At 38.9% G+C, this 20,792-nt stretch overlaps 1 protein-coding gene across 18 annotated transcripts in view; it reads right to left on the reverse strand.

Annotated features, from left to right (window-relative positions):
* UBR4 (ubiquitin protein ligase E3 component n-recognin 4) overlaps window positions 1–20,792 on the reverse strand; it is a 132,414-nt gene that overhangs the window by 91,021 nt on the left and 20,601 nt on the right. For all 18 annotated transcript variants that reach the window (XM_079146917.1, XM_079146922.1, XM_079146910.1 and 15 more), the window contains exons 14-30: window positions 20,500–20,617; window positions 19,564–19,751; window positions 18,165–18,324; window positions 17,962–18,047; window positions 11,377–11,546; window positions 9,777–10,059; window positions 9,034–9,169; window positions 7,888–7,967; window positions 7,304–7,432; window positions 6,293–6,475; window positions 6,025–6,147; window positions 5,707–5,936; window positions 4,035–4,156; window positions 3,007–3,104; window positions 2,104–2,261; window positions 1,174–1,383; window positions 177–278 (exon numbers count right to left, since the gene is read on the reverse strand). In XM_079146917.1, the coding sequence (XP_079003043.1) occupies window positions 177–278; window positions 1,174–1,383; window positions 2,104–2,261; window positions 3,007–3,104; window positions 4,035–4,156; window positions 5,707–5,936; window positions 6,025–6,147; window positions 6,293–6,475; window positions 7,304–7,432; window positions 7,888–7,967; window positions 9,034–9,169; window positions 9,777–10,059; window positions 11,377–11,546; window positions 17,962–18,047; window positions 18,165–18,324; window positions 19,564–19,751; window positions 20,500–20,617 (2,576 nt within the window). The remainder of the gene's footprint in view (window positions 1–176; window positions 279–1,173; window positions 1,384–2,103; window positions 2,262–3,006; window positions 3,105–4,034; window positions 4,157–5,706; window positions 5,937–6,024; window positions 6,148–6,292; window positions 6,476–7,303; window positions 7,433–7,887; window positions 7,968–9,033; window positions 9,170–9,776; window positions 10,060–11,376; window positions 11,547–17,961; window positions 18,048–18,164; window positions 18,325–19,563; window positions 19,752–20,499; window positions 20,618–20,792) is intronic.

Consider the following 20,792-nt stretch of genomic DNA (forward strand, 5'->3'; position numbering starts at 1 on the left):
AATCCAGCCCCTGATGGATAACCCCGAGGAGTCAGCAATTAATCCTGGTCCTCCTCAAGGGAGATACATAAGCGCGCCTTCGGTAATTCCCTGGAAAAGAACACCTAAACCAACTGCTCCTTGCTTTCAGAAGGCATTCAAAAATGTTCACATTACATAAGTAAAACACAGCTCACCTGTCAGAGAAAAACTCCTCCATAGCTTTCCGGGCCTGGCTACTTTCCAGCTGCTTTTCCAAATACTGAAGACATTCCTCTAAGATGGATTCATCCAGTCCACTGAGGATCAAAAGGAATAATTAACCAGCAGTAATCAGATCAATCAGATACAATGTCTTCCTCATGCTGTCTGAAACCCTAAGCAGTTTACAACTAGACCTTGAGGGAAATTTCCAGTTGTATTTTGTCAAAGTATAGCAGAAAACAGTATTCAATAAATGTTTAATGAATGACTAGCAACACCTCAATTTTATTTTACTAACCCTTTTCTTAGGAAATTAAATAAGAAAGGCACCTGAAGCCTGAAGTCCTAATTCAGATTTGGCCAATAATTTTTTTGGAAAAGGCATTTCACGAGTCATTTCTACATAGCTAAATTGTCTTGAATTCCTTATTTAAAAAGAAAGAAGAGAGGAGCAGAAAAAAGGAGTTCTATGAAAAACCTGAGCTCAAGACTTAGGAAATTCCAACACTGAGACCCTTGTATTTTATAGTTCTCAGAGGGGTAATTACAACATGACTTTCTTTATGGGGCTTATCTACATCAACACAGAATAAAATACCAAAACCAAACGATGCAGCAGGACCTCCAATTTCATGGACCACCCATTTCAAAATTATGGTGACAAAAACATGAAAAACTAATTTTTTATGGTGCTCCTCTATACATCTCATCACATCTAGTACAGCACTCAATAATTGTTTGTTGAATTATTTAAGTCTCCAAATCAGAACATTAAAAACCTTTCATTTTCTGAACATTTATCCCTAAGAATCACAAAAGAGGACTGCAAATAACTCTGCAAAAACTTCGACAAAAATGCAAAATGCACACAAGCACAGAATTTCCTATTGAAAAGCACAGTAGTAACAAGCTCTCAGCAGTAGTGTACATCTCAGAGCAGCAGCATTCTCAGGAACCTAACTGCTTTCCTCCATCAGGCTCCAGGCTCACCTGTTAGGATCTGCATGATTGGCCAGAATGTTGTAACAACCAGTGATTAGCTTCTCATAAACACGAGCCAGGAACTCATCAGACTCTGCAGGGCCCAAGATGCGTTCCAGAGAGTTGCTACTAATCTCAGCAACACTCTCAGTGCTTGACTCCAAAAGAAGGGGTAGTAAGGTCCGAATGACCTGTGGTGGATTCATCTCATCTGACCACCTTCAGCAAAGAAAATGAACCAAGTTAAGTGAATATACAACTCCAAAACTCTGCAAGGCAAGGTAATTCAATTATTTATTGGGGAGAGGGCTTTTATTCCAATCTTCTCCTTGACAGTAACTTTTTATATACATATAATCATATAATTTCATATTCTTTTTCACTATTACAGCAGAAGAAAAATCATTTCCATATGAAAATACACTATTAAATGTCAAATTAATAACATTTTTATAATATTCAAAAAGAAAACTAAACCTAATAAAATAATTCATCCGAGAAGGTTTTCTAGATGAACTCAGAAATCTGACTATTCATATAGCACTGAAGTATAGGACTTTACCTGTCACCTATGTACTGGAAGACAAACTGTGCCTACCCTACTTCTTAGGATGGTAAAGTCTAATTCCTGCAATGACTGGAGAAACATTAGTAATCAGTCCCTATAACTTTAAAATTTAAACCCAAAGCACCTCCAAATCACAATATGGTTTAAAGCCTCTTGCATAAGCAGGCAAGTTCTCTGCTGCCCTTCAGATTTGAGTTTTTTAAAACCATTCCAGGGTAAGTGCTTATCCTCTACTCTAAAATAGCAAGTTTCCTTGGATCAGGAAGGATATATGGAAATCTCTGTTATACAGTTATAGAAACTCTGACTATCCTTTAGCTACAACAGAGCACAGTTGTAGAAAGCACTGAAGTCTAGGTACTGGTACTCACACAATCAGATCTCCAGTCAACCTGACCAGTGAGAGGAGGGTGTGCTTCAGGGACGCAGCGAGGGGCAGACTTTGGCCACAGAGAGTTCCCAAGTGAGCAGCCTGCACAGCGCTGATGTAACTCTCAGAAGGGATGGTGTCATTGGCAAAGGCATTACGCTGAAAGAAAGCAAATCAGATGTGAATAGATAGACCATCTACCTTGGATAAAATTATCTAGTGGGAAAAAAAAAAATGACAAAAATTAAGGCTCCACTGAGGTTTATAAACTGTGGCCTTCACCTAGTATACACTGTTATTCATCCTAGGAAGAAAGGCAGAGGGTTTGAAGGGCAGTACACAGATTCTAGTAAATTCAAAGTTAACAAATGAAACTAACACCCAATACCAATTCCAAATGAGTGGAATATATAATATACTATATTTAGGAGTAAAACTACTGACTGTCTATAATGACTGAGAAGGATGTGGATTTTGTAATGCATCTGTTTTCCATTACAAAGATTATAATTATCCTTGTACCACAGCTCTGGGTGATGTAAACAGAGGTCACAATTACAAAGCAGGGATTATACGATTGTAATACTTTACTTTTCCAAAGAACTTCAATGACAAAATAATCTACTAAAAGAGGTAGTGTGAGCAGAGCATAGACAAAGATCAAGTAAACTAAGAGAAGACTCAATAGCATCTAAAAACCTAGAGAACTTAAAAGTTATCTCACAAAATCATGGCAAGGAGAAAGTTCCTGACACATAACATAAAAATGAAAGGAATAGTTAACACAGCAAATACTGCTACAACATATGAAGATCTCTTTGTAGGTAGCTTAAGCATGTAGAGTAAGAACAGAACACAAAACAGCTGGTGTTCAGCATCTATCCCTAGAACAACCAGGACTCACCCAAGAGCCAATGTTAGGAAACTCATTGGTGTTGATATTATTCCAGGAATCACACACAGCCTGCACCGAAGACGGCAAATTCTGAACCAAAGTTGGACCTGGAGGTAGTGGAAAAGACACAAAATCATCACAAGAAAAAAGGAATGACACAAAGCATTTTGAAAGCCAAGTTCAAATACAGAAAGAAACATTACAGCCCAGGCTGTCAAAATAATTACTAAGACTGCTTAGATAGATATTCCAATAGCAGGACTATGTCCAAGAACCAGCTAATTGCTTACTAGCTAACAATCTTAATTGTAAGGTTTTCATATTCCATCATATCTACTTTCTAATCTTGCAAGTAAAGACAACTGAAAACAAAGTGAGGGGGAGTCATTTTAGCAAGTCAGGCTAAAATCACCATTGAACATCGCTCCCCCTTCTATAAGCATGGGATCTCTTTTAATTTCTTTTCTCCTAAAGACAAATCTGGAGGCCAGAGATCATTAAGGCACATTAAGAACAGCATTCGTGGAAGCATAATGAGACTGAATAATAAGAGTATTTAAAGCTTGACATTAAGGAAAACACAAATGGCCATAAATTTTAAAGGGTAATTTCTGCACCTAACTCCAATCCTGCTCAAGTTCTTTGACTCTCCACTCTAATACATTTCTTCTAGATCACTCCTAACCCAGGAAAGAGATTATTCCAAGCATGAAATAGTAGTTGGCTAGTCTTCCTAACCTCTATAAATGAAAAGAACGCCAATCTGATAAACACAACAGAGCCTCATGCTTTAGAACAAACATCCTGGTTTGGACCCCAGTTAGCTGCACCATTTGCAAGATACAGGATTTGAGGCAAATAAACTTCTTTCTCTAAGTCTCACTTTCCTAGTGAGTAAGAAAGAAATAATACTTCCTGGAGTTACTATGAAGTTCAAAACAGATAATCCTATGTAAATGCTTGACTCACAGTAAGGCACCAAAAAATTGTAAACGCCAGTAGACAGGTAGAGAGAGGTAGCACATTCATTCACTCACCCAGAGTGTTCGCCTTGCACCTACTAGAACCTATGGCCAAAACAGCAGCAAAGCCTTGCAGTTTCTCCTTGGAAGGTTTTTCAGTGGTTCCCTCTTCATTAAAGTTCTGTAGCAAATAGGCTCTGAAGGAAAAAAGGAGGGCAGAAAAATAGGAGAAGCTATAGGAATCTAATCCCATGGTCAGGAGAAACTAACCCCAGAGAAGTTGCAAAGCTTGTATCTTAGTTTCCTAACCTACTAAATATAGTTGACAATGCCAGCCACTTCATAGAAACTCCAATGGGTAATTGTTTCTCAAAGAATATCTGATCCTCTTGAAATACTCCCAAATAGGATTCCATGACAAATAAACTTGGGAAACAATGAATATTCTATCTACCCTCCTTCCTCAACCTTGGAAGATAGACAATGTATATATCAATGGCTCTAAGAAGTATTATATTTTAAAAATCAAAATGAAAACCTATTTAATTTACCTAGCATTTCCCAAACTTACTTGCACAGGAATATCTATTAACAACTCATTTTCAAAAGCACTGGCCTAGTAGGCCAGATTGGAGCCTAGAAATACCCACTGGGCAGTAACTGGGTCTGCTCTGGTTACCACTGTGCCCCTAACACCAAAAACAGTCTGTGGCACAGAGCAGGCATTCACATTTGTTATTTATGTTTACACCTCATATTTGTTTAAAAAAAAAAAAAAAAAGCCTCGAGCCAATAGCCTTCTCTCTGCTGCAAGAAATGCATACAATAAGACAAGGTGAGTCAAGTTTTATAATGATTCCAGCCTCACAGAGCAGATGCTTTTAACAGTGAGATACTATAAGGAACCAGATAAAATAAATGAGCTTAATAGAGCCACCATTAAGGCGGGCCCTCCAGCAGGCAGAAGTCACTCCTCTGCTCTAGTCTATTACTGTCATGAGAGAAGTCAGTCCAATTTTGTCAGTTCTTCTAATTTAACCAAAAGAAACTCAATTTTTAAATAATCTTCCGAATTTTATATGTTAAAAATAAATTTTAAGTTTGATTGGCTTTGTTGTTGATGTTGTTTGTTTTTTGGGGTTTTTTTGTTTGTTTGTTTGTTTGGTTTGGTACTGGGGATTTAACCCAGTGGTCTGAGCTATGCACCTATTAAGAAAAGGTCTTGCTTACTGCTGAGGGGCTAAGTTGCTGAGGCTGGCCTCAAACTTGTGATCTCTTCATTAGTCTCCCAAGTTGCTGAAATTACAGGCGTGTGCCACCATGCCCAGCAATTTTAAGGTTGTAAAACATCATTTACAGATCAAAATCTACAGGACACACAACTTGCAATGTTAGTTGTAGAATAAACAAAATTTCAAGGTAACCTCTAACTCATTAAGAAAAAATGTTTTTCCTCTATCTACATACTATGAAATTTGAAAAGCATTTAAAGTGTTCAACTCAGTTAATAATAGGAATGATGGTGCTTTTAAAACTTACATTTCTTTGAATCCTACAAATAAAATTCTAGAAAACATTTTAAAGAATAGAAAGCAAATTTCCTTCGGATTCATGAGCTATGTGTAAAATTCCTCAGTAGGCACCACTTCTTACTAGAGAAGAAAACATTATACCAAGCTTGGGGCGGTTAAAGGGAGTCCCCAGAGTAAGCCGTACTAGCACATCTCAGGTGGGCAATTCATCACACCTAGTGAACGATGCATAGGTGTCAATGAGTTGGAGCGTGGCTGGAAGGAGGTTCTTGGTGATCTCGGATGACTTATGAGGATCAGTCTCTGCAGCCATCTTAGAAAAATGTTCATCCAAAGAGACCTGGACCTTCGAGATAGCAGCATCAAGGGTGTAGATGGACTGCAGACTAGGAATTTCATGGAGCTGCAAGATGGTGGTACAGTCGATGCTACAGAATGATGAAATCTTTAAAAACACCCAGGATATTAATTAGTTGTGGCCAAAGATGTGGTAGAAGCCAAGTTCTGTCATTATGGTTCCAACTCTACTATACCTGTCGAGCAAAGTATTCCTCTACAATTTCAACGTCATATTTCACTGAGCTACACTTGGTGGATGCCAATTCTACAAGAGAGCCAGCATGTTCGGCCTTCATTCCCTGTTTAATAAGATGATCCTGTTTGGATGGCAAGAGAAAAAGTGTTTTAAGAGATCAATATGAAGAGTCCAAAGTTTTCATTAAATTTAAAAGACCCCGTACACATAGATCATGTCAGCCATGAATACCCCTTTGAAGCAAGCTCTGTGTTCCACTGTGGTACCTTTATCCAGTTCACATAGGAGCTGATCCGGAGGCGGGAAGACCACCTTAGAGTATGTAAGATGTCACATTCACTCATCTCAGGTGAATTCATGGCCAGCTGGTTCATGTAAGTCTTTGATGGTGGCAAAATACCTAGGATCCTCCACAGTATCAAGAAGTAATATTGAAGGGCACAGGCCTCCTGGAGAAAGCAAACAGCAGTTATAGAGGTGGCATGCATTATTGCCTCAAGATCTAACAGTAAGAACTGCTTCAAATACAAAGTAGAATTGTACAATATCCTTATTTTCTTTTCTTCTTTCTTTTTATTTGCACCGCATTTTTTTAAACTGGTACAATATAGTCATACATAATGGTGGGAATTATTCTTGCATATTCATACATTCACACAATATAAAAATATAATTTGGCCAATATCACGTCCCTACATGGAGTTCCTATTTTCAACTGAGATTTGGCCCTAGCATCTGCTCTCCAGATCTTTCTAGAAAGTATACCAAAATGATAAAGCAGAAAATGGCAAAATGAACATACAATTTGTTCTACATTCTGCACACTTCTGAGGCCAAAAAGGTTGCTTGGAGACCAATTTGGAATCCCCCAAATTCAACAATTAACCAAAAAAGAACAAGACACTCTGCTTGGCGGGTCCATAATCAGCCCTTTGTGTGGCCTGGAATTGCTGCTATGGCTTCTAGAAGTACAGACACATGTTCAGAGAACCATGAAGAGAGCTCCAGTGTGAGGCTTTCGACATTACACGTCAACCACAGTCACAGGCGACACAGCTCCAGGGTGGACACCGAACCTTGGTCACATTTCTCTAAATACTAACTAAATGGGGGGAACTTTCTCTACAGTGAAGAGAACTACTCAAATGACATAAATACTAAAGTTTTGATTAATTTTGCAGCTATTCAATAACTGATTAGATCCCAGAAGGAAATTTCGGGTAGAAATGATCAATTATTAAACACAGCCCAAGCTCCCCAGGCTTCCATGGACTTACCAGGGCTGTTACGTTCTTGTTTTCCTTCCTCCTGACTGTATCAAGCTGGGATCCAGCTGCAAGCAGAGTTGTCAATGCAGTGTAAAGCTCATCGTACTTCACGAGCTTGGAGAAAAGAACTTCACATGCCTGATATTAACAAAGAAACACAATCATTTCATCTTATTTTTTGAAACTTTTTTGCTTATATCCTTGCACTATTTGCCTGACCTCACAATTGACAATATATCCCATCGAAGAATACTTATTGGTTTCTCCCTGCAGCAGATTCCACATTCTGGGACCCCACTCACTCTGTGGACCACTGTGAGCATACAACCACAAGCTTCAGAATGAGGAGTGAACTATTTTTTGTCCATTAAAACATCAGTCTACAGAAGTTAGTGCCAGAGGTAACAACCCTTTAGCAAAGGTGCAGCCCAGCAGATTCCAAAGTAACATTTTCCTTTTGACAGAAGTTCAAATCCTATCAAAGACCAAATTTCCTCATTACAAAAAGTAAGTCATTCCCCTTCTCCCTGAAACACTGATTTGGTGGAGACCATCAGGCCCACATATAAAACAGGGTTTTAAATTCCTAGTACCACAGCATCAAGTCGGTTCAAATCGTCCTCTGAGGCTTCTGGGGACAGGACACAGTAGAATCTGGGTTGTGGGATGGCATCTGGAAAACAATGTGCTTATTAAAGGAACAGTTTCCTTCTCAAGTCAGTCTAACAGACATAAAACATAAACATCTTAAAAATACTTTGGAACAAGGTTCTCACACCTGAACTGCTGATATTTGGAACCAGATAATCCTTGGCTTTGTGAGACTGCCCTAAGAAACATAGGAGCTTTAAGAGAATCACTGGCCTCTGCCTATAATGCCAGAAGCACCCCCACTAAGCATGACAACCAAAAAATATCTCTAGACATTAACAAATATCCCATACAGCAGGGCAAAATCACCCCAGTTTAAATTACTGCTCTAGGAGTCAAGTAAGGCACTCTGCAATCAAGTTGATCAACATAACTGTATCATTAGACTGAATGCATTAAACATATAAGCTATTTCCTCAATAGCAATGGGGCTAACCAGTAAGTTCACACTAAGGCTTCATGAAAATTAACATTTAATGATCCTTCAGATCAAACACTAAAAATGAACCCAGGAGTCCCATAGGGATATAGCTCAGGAGCAGAGCATTTGCCTAGCATGTGCAAGGACCTATGTTTAATCCACAGTTCTGCCCCAAAAAAAAAAAAAAAAAAAAAGAAAGAAAAAAAAAACAAAAGAAAAGAAAAATGAATGAAACCAGGGATAACTCGTCAAAAGAATAAGAAAACTGCTCTGCTACATGAGAAAAACACTGGAGAAAATATTACATTCCCATGATTTTCAGAATACTGTATCACTAAAACCAAAAAGAAAATTTAGCTGTGGGTGAGAACCACATCCTTAAGAGAAAAATTAAATTTAATCACTGAGTGACAAGAATCCATACATTTTATCCTAGAGTCAGACACAAGGACTTTTAATTCCTACATCTCAATTAAAAAAAAATTAATATGGGATGTGTGGGAGTTAATTTCTAAAGCTGTTTTAATCCCATAGGTTATTTGCCACCCACAGGGAGCAGACTAAAGCAAAAGCAACTGCCCAAAGATCCTCCAAGCATCTCCAAACTTCACATTCAATCCTGCCAAGAAGAAGCAGTATGCCAGTTTCTTATGACTATGTTTCTGACCTGATGAGAAATGCTTAGACCAGTTTTCTTCTACTTCTTTGAACCCATGATAGAGAGGAGTGGTCACCCGGCGGCTGCTGCTATCCTGGGATCCATTTGCCCATCCAAAAGGAGGACTCAACAGATTGTGCTGAACCTTTTAAAATAAAAATACTCAAAATAAGATACACAGTCACCTTTTTAGCTTTTCATCCCAGACAAGATAACAGATCAGCGTAACAAGCCAAAATGAAATCTTAATCTTCTGAGACTTCTTTTGGAAAGCAATTTTTGACAGAACATAAAAGAAATAGTGCTCAATGAAACATTTTAAGAACTGCTGGACATAATAACAACTAACTTGGCCTCCCATCCTCAGACTGAATCCTTACAAACGACTTTACAAATCCATAAAATTCATTCTTCAACCACCAACAAATACTTATTGAGGACCAGTGTTCAGGTCACTGTGCAACACACAGGTAAAGCAGAGTAATTCAAGAAGAACACCTGTGAACACAGCCTAAAATCTAATTTTAACAAACATATCAAATCAAGTAATCTACACTTGTCACTTCTGGCTAAATATAAAGTGCAACTGCACATACGAAAGTTCTAGGAGCTTTCTAATCCTACTTATAAATTTACATCAAATACCTAAAACCTAAAGTGAGCAGCACAGGTCATTTGGGTCTTGATCATAACAGCAGAGAAGAATCAAGTTCTCAGTAATAGTAAAGCAGACAGAATGCGTTGGTCTATACCTGCTCAAACAGATACACAGGGGCTTTGGAGTATTGATGAAGCAGATAATCGAAGATCAAAAGGAGGCGAGCCAGGACAAGAGGCACAGAACGCATCTGAGCCTCCAAGCTGACACTCAATTCCAGGATGATCTGAACAAGCAGGGTCAGTATGGCCCGCCGGCCTTTCTCAGACAGGTGGTGGAAAATGAGGAGAAGCAGCTGCAGGTGCTCTATGTTCAGATCTTCTGTCTCACTGGGTACCAGCCCTTGTAGGGCATTCTGCTTCATTGTAGACAAAAACCTACCAGAGAAGAAGGGAGAACATATCTACAGAGAAAACACCAGCAATACCTAAGTTTACGATATCCAGTGTTGGAAGTTAAACTTCTTAGACCCAGTCACTAAGATAACAAATTAAAGAAGAAAAAGAGCTACACGATAAAGGCAAAAATTAAATTTTGCCTACAAAAAAGATAAACTTAGCCCCCAAAATATTTACAAGAGCGCTCTGATTCTCTCAATCATGGCCACAGTAGCATCAATGTCCACACTGCTATTTGTGACAATGGAAAGAACAGTAAACTCTTACTGGTGTGGCTGTTTAAAGAACCTGGAGATGTAGAACCAATCCAAATACTTCTTTCCCCTATATTTTGATGGCCTCAGTCTCTTTCTCTCTCTCTCTGTCCACACACACACTGTGTGTGTGTGAGTGTGTTAAAGACTGAACCCAGGACACCTACTACTGACCTACACCTCAGCCTGATTCTATAATTTAATTCTAGTTTTGATAGTTTATAGGCTAAAATAGTTGCATAATAATAGTTAAAAATAAATTAGACCAAAATAATAAAGAGAAATTAAAATACTTAAGAATGTGTCAGAAGAGCTTTTATGCAAAAAAAGAAATGAATATAGCATGTAGCCAACTGTGTCCACTGCCTTTGGCTATTAGGAAAGAGATTTGTGTTTTAATAAGTCCACCCTTCCCTCACACACCCCCACCGCCAGCTCCCGGCCTTTTTGCAAGATTCCACCAGGAAAAATATAGTGGGCCTCTGGCATTCAAGGAGGTTTATGATTTCTCAAATCCAACATTAGAGCTATTTGATCCTAGAATGAGGAATAGAAAACCAAAGCCTTTTAGGAAAACAAACTGCTTTGAAGACTTCTAACCATGTAAACAAAAATGGCAAATACAGGTCCATCTAAGGAGGATTTAAATGATTAATCTGAGCTTCCCCCAAGGAAACAAATTCTTTAAATTTTATCCAAAAAAGACTGCAAGTCACTCTGAGTGGTTTCATGTTGAAAGCAAAATAACCAAGGATAGAGTTAGCTTCCTAGCTCCCTCTGTCTCAAAAAACCAGGTCAGGATAAAACTGGTTATGTTCAGGATTCAGGTTCTATCTAATAAATATAACCCAATCGCCCACATGCTATAGGAAGGTGCTGCAGCCTGCCCACAGGTGGTGCGCATCTTCCCACAGCTCCCTCATCGCTCCTCCACACCCTTCTCTAAACACACCAGCACAGCAGCATCTCAAAGGTTAACTACAAGGAACTCAAACAAATAAGGACAGTAAATCTTTATCTTCTTCTCCTGGAGTTATCTTACCTGTCCCAAACTTTAAGGCATTCAGGGACATCAGGGTCACCTTGCGTGCTAGCTTTATGTTGCCAGATGAGCAGAAGACGTGAAAGTACAGAGAGGCCTTGAGGGTGAATGTACAAGGGCCAAGGTCCCTCAGAAAAAGGAGCGACTCCCAGCTGCTGCAACAGTATGTTCTGACAAGAAAGACACACATGACACCATTAGGGGAAAGACACAGGACAAGGCCAAAAAGTCACTCATGCTCCTCTTCTTTTTTTTTTTTCATTTTATTCATATTGGACAGAGTAAAGAAAAATGGATCCAGAAATTCAGACTGAGGTGATAAGGAGAAAAATCATCTAGTTCAACAAGAGAAAAATATAAGTAAAAAATTATTAATCTATCCCAATAATGCCCATAGTTCAATTCATGTCTGAAACAGGCTCCCAAAAGGAGAAATGCTTTGAGAATTTCCAAAAGAAAACTTTAAAAAAATTTTTAGCTGTAGATGGACACAATACCTTTATTTTATTTATTTATTTTTATGTGGTGCTAAGGATCATAGTGCCACACACATGATAGAAAGTGCTCTACCACTGAGCCACAACCCCAGCCCTAAAAGAAAACTTCTTGACCTGTAATAGCTGACTATCTCTTTCATAACCAGTTACGTAAGACCAAAATAGCACCCAAATAACCCACAGTGTGGTGAGATGCAACAATTTGTCAATCCAACTACTCCTAGTAACAGTACTAACAGAGAACTTCTGCCTATAAGATACAAGGGGATTTAGAACTAAGCAAGGCCACTTTTTGCTACCAATTGTAATAGAACTTCTAAATGAGCTTCATTTTCTGGCCAGTTAACTATTAACTGCAACTTGTGCAACTTATTTTCTCACAGACACACACACACACAAGAGAGTGAAAAGATTATCAATGGGAAAAAATGTGCAGGACGTTTTCTTTTCTTTTTTTTTTTTTTTTTTTGGTACTAGGAATGAAACCCAGGGGCACTTAATTACTGAGCCACATTCCCAGCCCTTTTCATTTTTCATTTTGAGACAGGGTTTTGCTAAGTTACTTAGGGCCTCACTTAGTTGCTGAGGTTGGCCTTGTACTTGCAATCCTCCTGCCTCAGCCTCCCAAGCCACTGGAATTACAGGCGAGTGCACAGCTCTGCATATTTTTTAAGTGAGGGTTTGTGTTTGCATCTTTCTGTCTGCTTTTTAGGCCTCAGAGCCATAAGCAATGAGTAAACATGTGAGACAAAGCCCACCTGCCTGTAATCCTAGCCACTCAGGAAAGAACAGCAAGTTTGAGGCCAGCCCAGACAAACTTGGGGAGGCAGCTCAGTGGTAGAGCACCCCTAAATTCAATCTCCAGAACTGCAAACAAAGAAATAGGAGCAAATTTTCCAAAGGAACCTGGTTTTTAAAGACCTCTCGGTCACTTAATTTTTTCTAAGAAATAAAACCACAAAATCCTGAATGAGTCATCCCCCTCTACTCTCAGGATCCCTCCTCCCGCCACCACCACGGACATCCCCTAGGTGGGAGCCTCAGCCCTGTTGTTCTCCCCCACTCACCTCACAGTTTCGCGACACGCCAAAGGCTGCCCACATGAATAATTCCCGAAGTCATACAGTCAACCTGAATTTTCTAACTCTCTAACTTCAAACTCATATTTCCAATGATTCTTCTAGATACCTTCCCCTTACTGGCACCTCCCAACTTCATATTTAAAGCATTGTGTACATGTACAAATATGTAGCCACAAATCGCACCATTATGTACAACTATGATGAACCAATAAAAATATGGGGAAAAAATAACAAACAAACAACAAAAAAAACAAATGAAATGGATTGTCTTTCCTACCCCAAACCAACTCTCCTTGCTGGCTTCACTGTTTCTACTAATGACTACAGCATCAGTCTCATCTGAGTTCTAAATCGAGGTACGAAGAGTCCTTTCTCTTCCTGCCCTTCACTTTGTCTAAGTAATTCCTCATGATCTCTGCAACACGTGTATCCACACACATCTCCCTCCATCCTCACCATCCCATATAATTTAAGACATCTTTATTTCTTCATGCCTATAATAAGCAGGTGTTCAATGAATATGAAAGAACCTAGAAACTGCAGTATTATTAAATAGCAATATTATTATTAAATAGCAATATTATTAATAGCTAACATTTAGCTGTTACTATACTATGTGCCAAGCACTATATTTTTACCATTTTTGTGTGATAAAATATCTTAACATAAAATTCACCACTTTAACCTTTTTCATGTACACTTCTGGCTTTACATGTGCACACATTATCATGCAACCTTCACCACTATCCACCTCCAGATCTTATTTTCAGCTTCAGCTGGATCTGCCCCAGTAGAAACTCATTTCCCATTTTCCCATTAGCCCCTGGCACCTGCCCTTCCACTTCCTGCCCTTATGAACCTGACTGCTCTACGTGGAACCACAGTTTGCCCTTTTCTACCTGCTTCATTTTACTTAGCATGTTTTCAAGGTTCGTCCACACTGCAGCATGTGCCAATATTTCCTTCCATTTTAAGGCTGAAAAATATTCACTGTAACAAATTTTATCCATTCAAATTTTGATGGCCACCTGGGTTGTTTCCACCTTTTGACTAGTGTGAATTATACTGTTATGAACATGAGGTATGCAAATATGTGTTCAAGTACCTGCATTCATTTTTTTGGGGTATGTATGTGGAATTGCTGGGTCATCTGGTAATTTTTGCTTTTTTCAGTATTGGAGGAGGGGACCCAGTGCATGATAGGCAAGCACTCTACTAATGAGTGACATGCACAACCCATTTGGTAATTCTAGATATAATTTTTTGTGGAATTGCCATTCCATTTTCCACAACTACACCATTTTACATCCATACTAGCAATGCACAGGATTCCCCTTTTTCCACATTCTCACCAACACTTATTTTCTGGGCTTGTTTGGTTCTTTGTAAGAGCCTTCCTGATGGGTGTGACATGGTACTTCTGTTGTTTTAAACCAGACGCTTTTCCCCTGAGATACTAGTGATTAAAACCAGAGGCACACGACCACTGAGCTACATCCCAGTCCTGCCAGGCACTACTGCAAACACCAAGCTCTGGGTCTCCATGTTCTCCAGCGTTCATCCCACTACCACACTAAACGTATAAAAACATACTCCAGTGGCTCTCCACTATTTCACCTCCTTTATGTGGATTTCAAAACTCCTTAAAATGTGTCCCACTGAGTTAGGGTTGTGGCTCAGTGCATGTGTGAGGTCCTGGGTTCGATTCTCAGCACCACACATAAATAAATGAATAAAATAAAGGTCCATCAACAACTAAAAATACATATAAAAATAATCTTTTTAAAAATTTGGCCCGAACTATTTGGTATCCTCCCTCAGCAACATGAATGCTGTACCATGAAGTGCCTGACCTCGGTGAGCACCCTCCCCTCTCCTGCGCCGCACCTAACGTGACCCGCCGACCACACCACAGCACGTTCCACCTTCCCACTGCCATGCCGCCCCTCACCGAGGGCATTCTCCCTCTTCACCCAACTCCTACTCCTCTTCCTCTGCTGGACACCCGACAGTCTATCACATCAGCTATCCGTGTACCCACCACCTATATTCCTGGATGACAGGGCTTGTTTCACCTTTGATCACCTCACAGCACTTAGCAAGGTACTTTGTTCCTTTATGGTGCTAACACTTATTAAAGAAAGAATCTAGGGCTGGGTGCAGGGGCACATGCCTATAATCCCTGAGGCTTGGGAGGCCAAGGCTGGAGGATTGCAAGTTCAAGGCCAGCCTGAGCAATTTAGCAAGGCCCTAAACAACTTAGGGTTGGGGATATAGCTCAATGCTAAAGTGTCCCTGGGTTAAATTCCCAATACCAAAAAAAAAGAAAGAAAGAAAGAAAGGAATCAAGGAAGACAGCCTTCCAACAAAGGATATCCTAAAATCCAGTAATGCCAAAAAGAACCCTCCAGCCACCTTAACACTTTACCAGACTGCTTGATCAGAAAAATTCATAAAAAGAACAGAGAGGACCTGCCAAGTACATTTCCCCACAGCCTTTCAGCAGAAAGTCTGCCTTCAAAGATATTCAAACACCACTAGTTTTCATTTCTTCTCTAATTAGTGAATAACTTACTGGTCTTTCTCAGTCAGAATCATAGTCCTTTAATGTCCTAAGACCAAGACAAAGACCAAGTTTAAGGCTTAACTTCTGTACATTTATTTTCACAGATTGGGTACACTTTAAGTTTCCTCAAGGACACTGTGTGTGTTGTCTTGCCACAGAAGTCAAGCACCTGGGTAAAGATGATTTTCACATTACTCTAAAGAAATAATAAGTAGGGAAGGGAATTCAAGTGCAGATAGATTAAACCAATTGTCCTTTACTTTCTGCCATCACAGAAAAGAAGTTTGGGGGAAGAATTTAAAGTCCCATGTTTGGAGATGGAATGAAAAGGGAGGTTTAATGATTTTCTTTGCCATGAAGAAAGTAGTTGATGCAATCAGACTTCATGTTCACACAAGGTCTGTAGTTATTTTTTAAATAAGAGGATAACATCATTACAGGAATCTTAAGGACTCCTATTCTCCAGAGAAAAGTATTTCTTCCCTATTCTTTGGGCAAGTTTAGGCAGGAAAAGATTACATCTGTGAACTTTGAAACTTCCCTAAATAAACCCGATCTAGGAACTGTTAACTTTGGAAACACACCTGCACTGCCTAGAAGGACACTGTGGGCTGTATGTTAACTAAAGCATTTCCTTTATCTTAGGTCAACAACCTCTCAATTCAATTTGTTTTCTGCCAAAATAAATTTTTCATTTAAATGAAACATAAATAACCCTCCCAACCTCCATGCTACAGGTGCTGCCAAGCAAATGCTTTACCACTGAGCCCTGCTCTCAGCCCACATAATCACATTTTTAAACAAAAGGCATTTTTAAGAAACTTCTCAAAATATAACTTCCTTGATGTTGTCCCTTTCAGAACAACTGACAAGTCCTTAAATTATGTTAAACCTATGAATCTAAAATAATCCTAACAGTAACAAATACTTTTCAAAATATATTCAGGACAAATAATTGGAGACCTACCTAATTAAATCCTATTGAGGGAGGGAGTATCAGGTTAACTAGGAATCTGCATTATTTTTCTTTTTTAAGGCACTAGGGATCAAACCCTCGGTCTTGCACATGTTAAGGCAAACATTCCACTACTGAGCTACACACCCAGTCCTGGAATCTGTATTTTTAACAAACATGCCCTGGAATCCTTATGGACTCTGATGATATTATGAAATTATCAAAATACACTGCAAGCCAGGGCAGTGATGCACGCCTGTAATCCCAGCAGCTCAGGAGGCTGAAGAGGGAGGATCACAAATGCAAAGACAGCCTCAGCAAAAATGAGGTGCTAAGCAATCAGTGAGACCCTGTCTTCAAATAAAATACAAAACAGGGCTGGGGATGTGGCTCAGTGATTGAGTGGCCCTGAGTTCAATCCCCTGAACCCTTTCCCCTACCAAAAAAAAAAGAAAGAAAAAAAAAACACACACACACACACACACACACTGTGAAATGTTGGGGGAAAAATGCAAATCCATATGATTTGACACATCACTGGTGGTAATAAAAACTGTTCCAGCTACTTTAGAGATGGTTTGGTCTTGTATGCTGAAGGTTACACCTTGTATAACCTGGCTCCTAATTATATTCCCTAAAGAATCACTTGTCCTTGTATAACAGGGGACCTGTATAAGAAAAATCAGCAATAGTAGAAGTAGCAATAAAACCTGGACATAACTCAAATGAACTTCAGTGGGAGTGGAGAGGAAAAAGCTGGTAGTCACAATGGAATATTATACAGTAGTTCAAACAAAAACTATAGAAATACACAATACAGATGAATCTTGTCAATATAATACTATATAATTAATATCAAGAAAAAAAGAAAGCCTAAAGATTGCATAGAGCATGCTGTCATTTGCTATAAAGTTAAAAACAATTTTATTTTTTAACTTAAGGAATATAGACATGTATGGAACAGAGGAAATGACAAACTTGAAATTTAGGATTCAAAACATCAGTTAATTCAGTGGAGACAGAACTGTAAGATTATATGTTCACAGTAATGAGTTTGCAAATAAGTATATATTTGAGAACATCTCTTTCCTTTAATTTGATTGATCTTTTAAAATGCATTTTAATTCACATCTGTCAACCATTACTATTGAAAAAATTTTCCTATGTTTCTTGGCCATTTATATTTCTTTTTTAATAAATGGATTTTTGTATATTTTATCTGCTTTCCTATAGGCATAATTATTAGGGTTTTGTTTTTACAGTTTTTACCTTTCTTTAAGCTTACTGACTTGGAGGGAAAGGATATATTTTCTTTTTCTGGAAATAGTCCTATATAAGGCACAGAGACATGTAAGGATAATCTCTCAGTGCTCTTTACAGCAAGGTAAACCAAGAACAAAACATTCTTCAACAATTTGAACAACTGCATCCTATAGGAGCTGATGTAAAGAGTTCCTGGCCTACTTGGCCACAGTGCACACAAACCTGCAGGTTGGGGGACTGAAGGTCAGAAGTCACCAGAGAGTGGTTGAAGTGATAGAGAGCAGCAGCAAACTCTTCATCTGATGAACCTTAAGAGAGATGGGAAGTCAGTTACTCAAGCAGCAGTTACTGATGCATCACAAACACCTTGCCAATAGCCACACTCCACAATAAAAATCCACTAAGCACAGAGTCTGCCTACTGACCCTTGAGTCCATCTTTGTCCACCTCCTTGATGATACTGGCCAGGGTAGCCATATGGTGTTCTGAAAGAGACACACTCAAATAGTTTCTGATAAAATTGTTCCGAGAGTTCAACATGGAAGAGGTAATGAAGTTCAAAATGTTGGAAGCCAGACCTAAGAACTAAAAAGAACACAAAACAACTCATTATCAGGATCATAAGCCTCAAGTTCTTACAAACCCTGATTATAAACAAAAATATGCCCACAGGTCTCATGCAATAAACACAATGAATTAAAGAATCATATTTAAAACCACTTCCTAAGTTTAATCATGAGAATTTTTCCTACATAACTCTACCAGTTATATAAAATGGTATGCTAAGGCAATACAACAGACTTCAGAATATATTGTGTGAAGATAAGAATTTCCAACTACTAACCCATTTCCTTTGTTTCTCGAAGGGCCTTTGTCCAGCTCTAGAAATTAACAGAGTGAATTCTGATACCTTTACTTTTTCTTTTTTTGCAGTGCTGGGGATTGAACCCAGGGCCTTGTGCTTGACAGGCAAGCACTCTATGAACTGAGTTATATCCCCAGCCCCCTAATACCTATACTAATGATTATTACACATATGTAGAATTCTTGGCTCTTTACTTCTCTATTAATTTCAGTTATTGAATAAATATTTTATGTTCATGACTTTACCTATTCTGTAAACTGTATGAAACTAAGAATTGTATCTGAGTCATTCACTGATAAATTATCAGAACAGGGGCTGACACATAGTAGATAATCAATAAATATTGGCTAAACCAATAGTTAGGAAACACATATGATATGTCAGACCTATGCTAAGGTTTTTTTCAAATGTTTTTCTCCCAACATCCTTAGAGGTACAATCGTTCCTACATAAGGAGACAAAACTTTTTCTTTTTTTGGTACTGGGGATTGAACCCAGAGACACTTAACAACTGAGCCACATTCCCAGCCCTTTTTTATATTTTATTTAAATAAAATATATGAGTTGCTGAGGGCCTTGCTAAGTTGCTGAGCCTGGCTTTGAACTCACAATCCCTCCTGCCTCAGCCTCCCAAGCCACTTGGATTACAGGTGTGCACCCAGCAACAAAACTTTTTAAAGCTTAGAATAAGTAGTTCGGATTCTTACCTATAGTCAGTGAGTAGCAGAAATAGATAGTTCTGTCTAGTCTACAGGCTGTGCTAATAACCATCAATCAGAGAAACAATACCAGAAGTACAAGCTATTTAATAAAACATAAATAATACACATAAGTTCTAAGCAAAAGTATATTTAAATGCTAATCATCCAACCTATACAATGTTTTAGTTTAAATGATCTGCTTCTCATAATCATTTCACTCAAATCCTCTCCCACTAAACCTCCGAAATTCACTCTTACCAACTCAGGATCTTTGCGACTAGCCAAAATGTTGCCCTTCTCACCAGGAGCTTGCTTACTGGGGCTTTTAACTCTAGGAGAGCTCTCCAGTGGAGGGGGTGGGGGAGGGGGTGGAGGTGCCACTTTTTCTTTACTTGGGGAGATGGTCTCCTCAAACCACTGGCCCAAAATAGGCTCACTGTCATCATCTGAATAGAGAAAGAAAAAGCAAAAGAAAAAAAATTTTTTTTTCTAAATCAGAAAACAAAGGACATTCTGATCATAGAAGTGGTTACAGAGTACATAAATTTGTTAAAACTTCTCTAAATGTAAACATAAAATGAGAGCATTTTATTGTATGTTATAACTCAATAACACGCAATTTTTTTAAAGAAACCCAACAAAGGAAGAGAAATAATTTCACTTTATTTACTGATAATAACTCAAATGTTTTATGAGATGAAATTGATATTTGTTTTACCAAAGGTAAACCCTGAGATGATAAGAATCATACCCCTCTCAATATTTCACATTGCTCTCACAAGCTTAAGTGTGAAGAACAAGGCAGGAGGGAATGTTTGGCCCTGTTGTTCACTGCAATCTTCCATTTCTCCCCTATATTTATTACCCTACTACAAACCTATGAACAACAGCCCAACCAAACACCTCAGATGTGATCTTTAGAGTTGCACTGAGAAAACTGTACGCAGAGGTCTCATTACAGGGGTCAACACAGGGAGAACTATGAACTGAGATGTATTCTGATTTTGGTGGAAAAGGAGCAATGTGAGCTTAGCTGAAAGTAGCGTTCCTCATTCATAACTTGCTCTTATTAAATATCATATCATCTTTGAGAGCACAAAAAAGCCAGACAAGTGAACACAAAATGGGAACCAAGAAACTATGGAACCTGTTGCACTCTGTAACGTAGCCGGGAAAGAAAAAGGAGGCCTCTACCTTGGCTGCTGTCCTCCTCTGTGCTACTGAAATCATCCTCGTAGTAGGTGTTGGAGTCAGTGGAGGCACTGGCGTCACTGCTCATGGAACCCTTCCTCTGCCGCTGCAGGACACACGCCTAGAAATGACAAGATTTCTGTAACTGACGATCATAAAAACAGAGCCATTCTGCTTAATCTCATTCACCACGTGAAGTGTTTTCTCCATATCTTTCATTTTTTAGATCCTTCTGGTCTGTGCCTCCTCTGAGGATCATGCCCAGTAACAAGACCCTCGTGTTAGGGAAGACATGG

This window comes from Sciurus vulgaris, assembly GCF_902686455.1.
Source record: "Sciurus vulgaris genome assembly, chromosome: 1".
Lineage (NCBI taxonomy): Eukaryota > Metazoa > Chordata > Mammalia > Rodentia > Sciuridae > Sciurus > Sciurus vulgaris.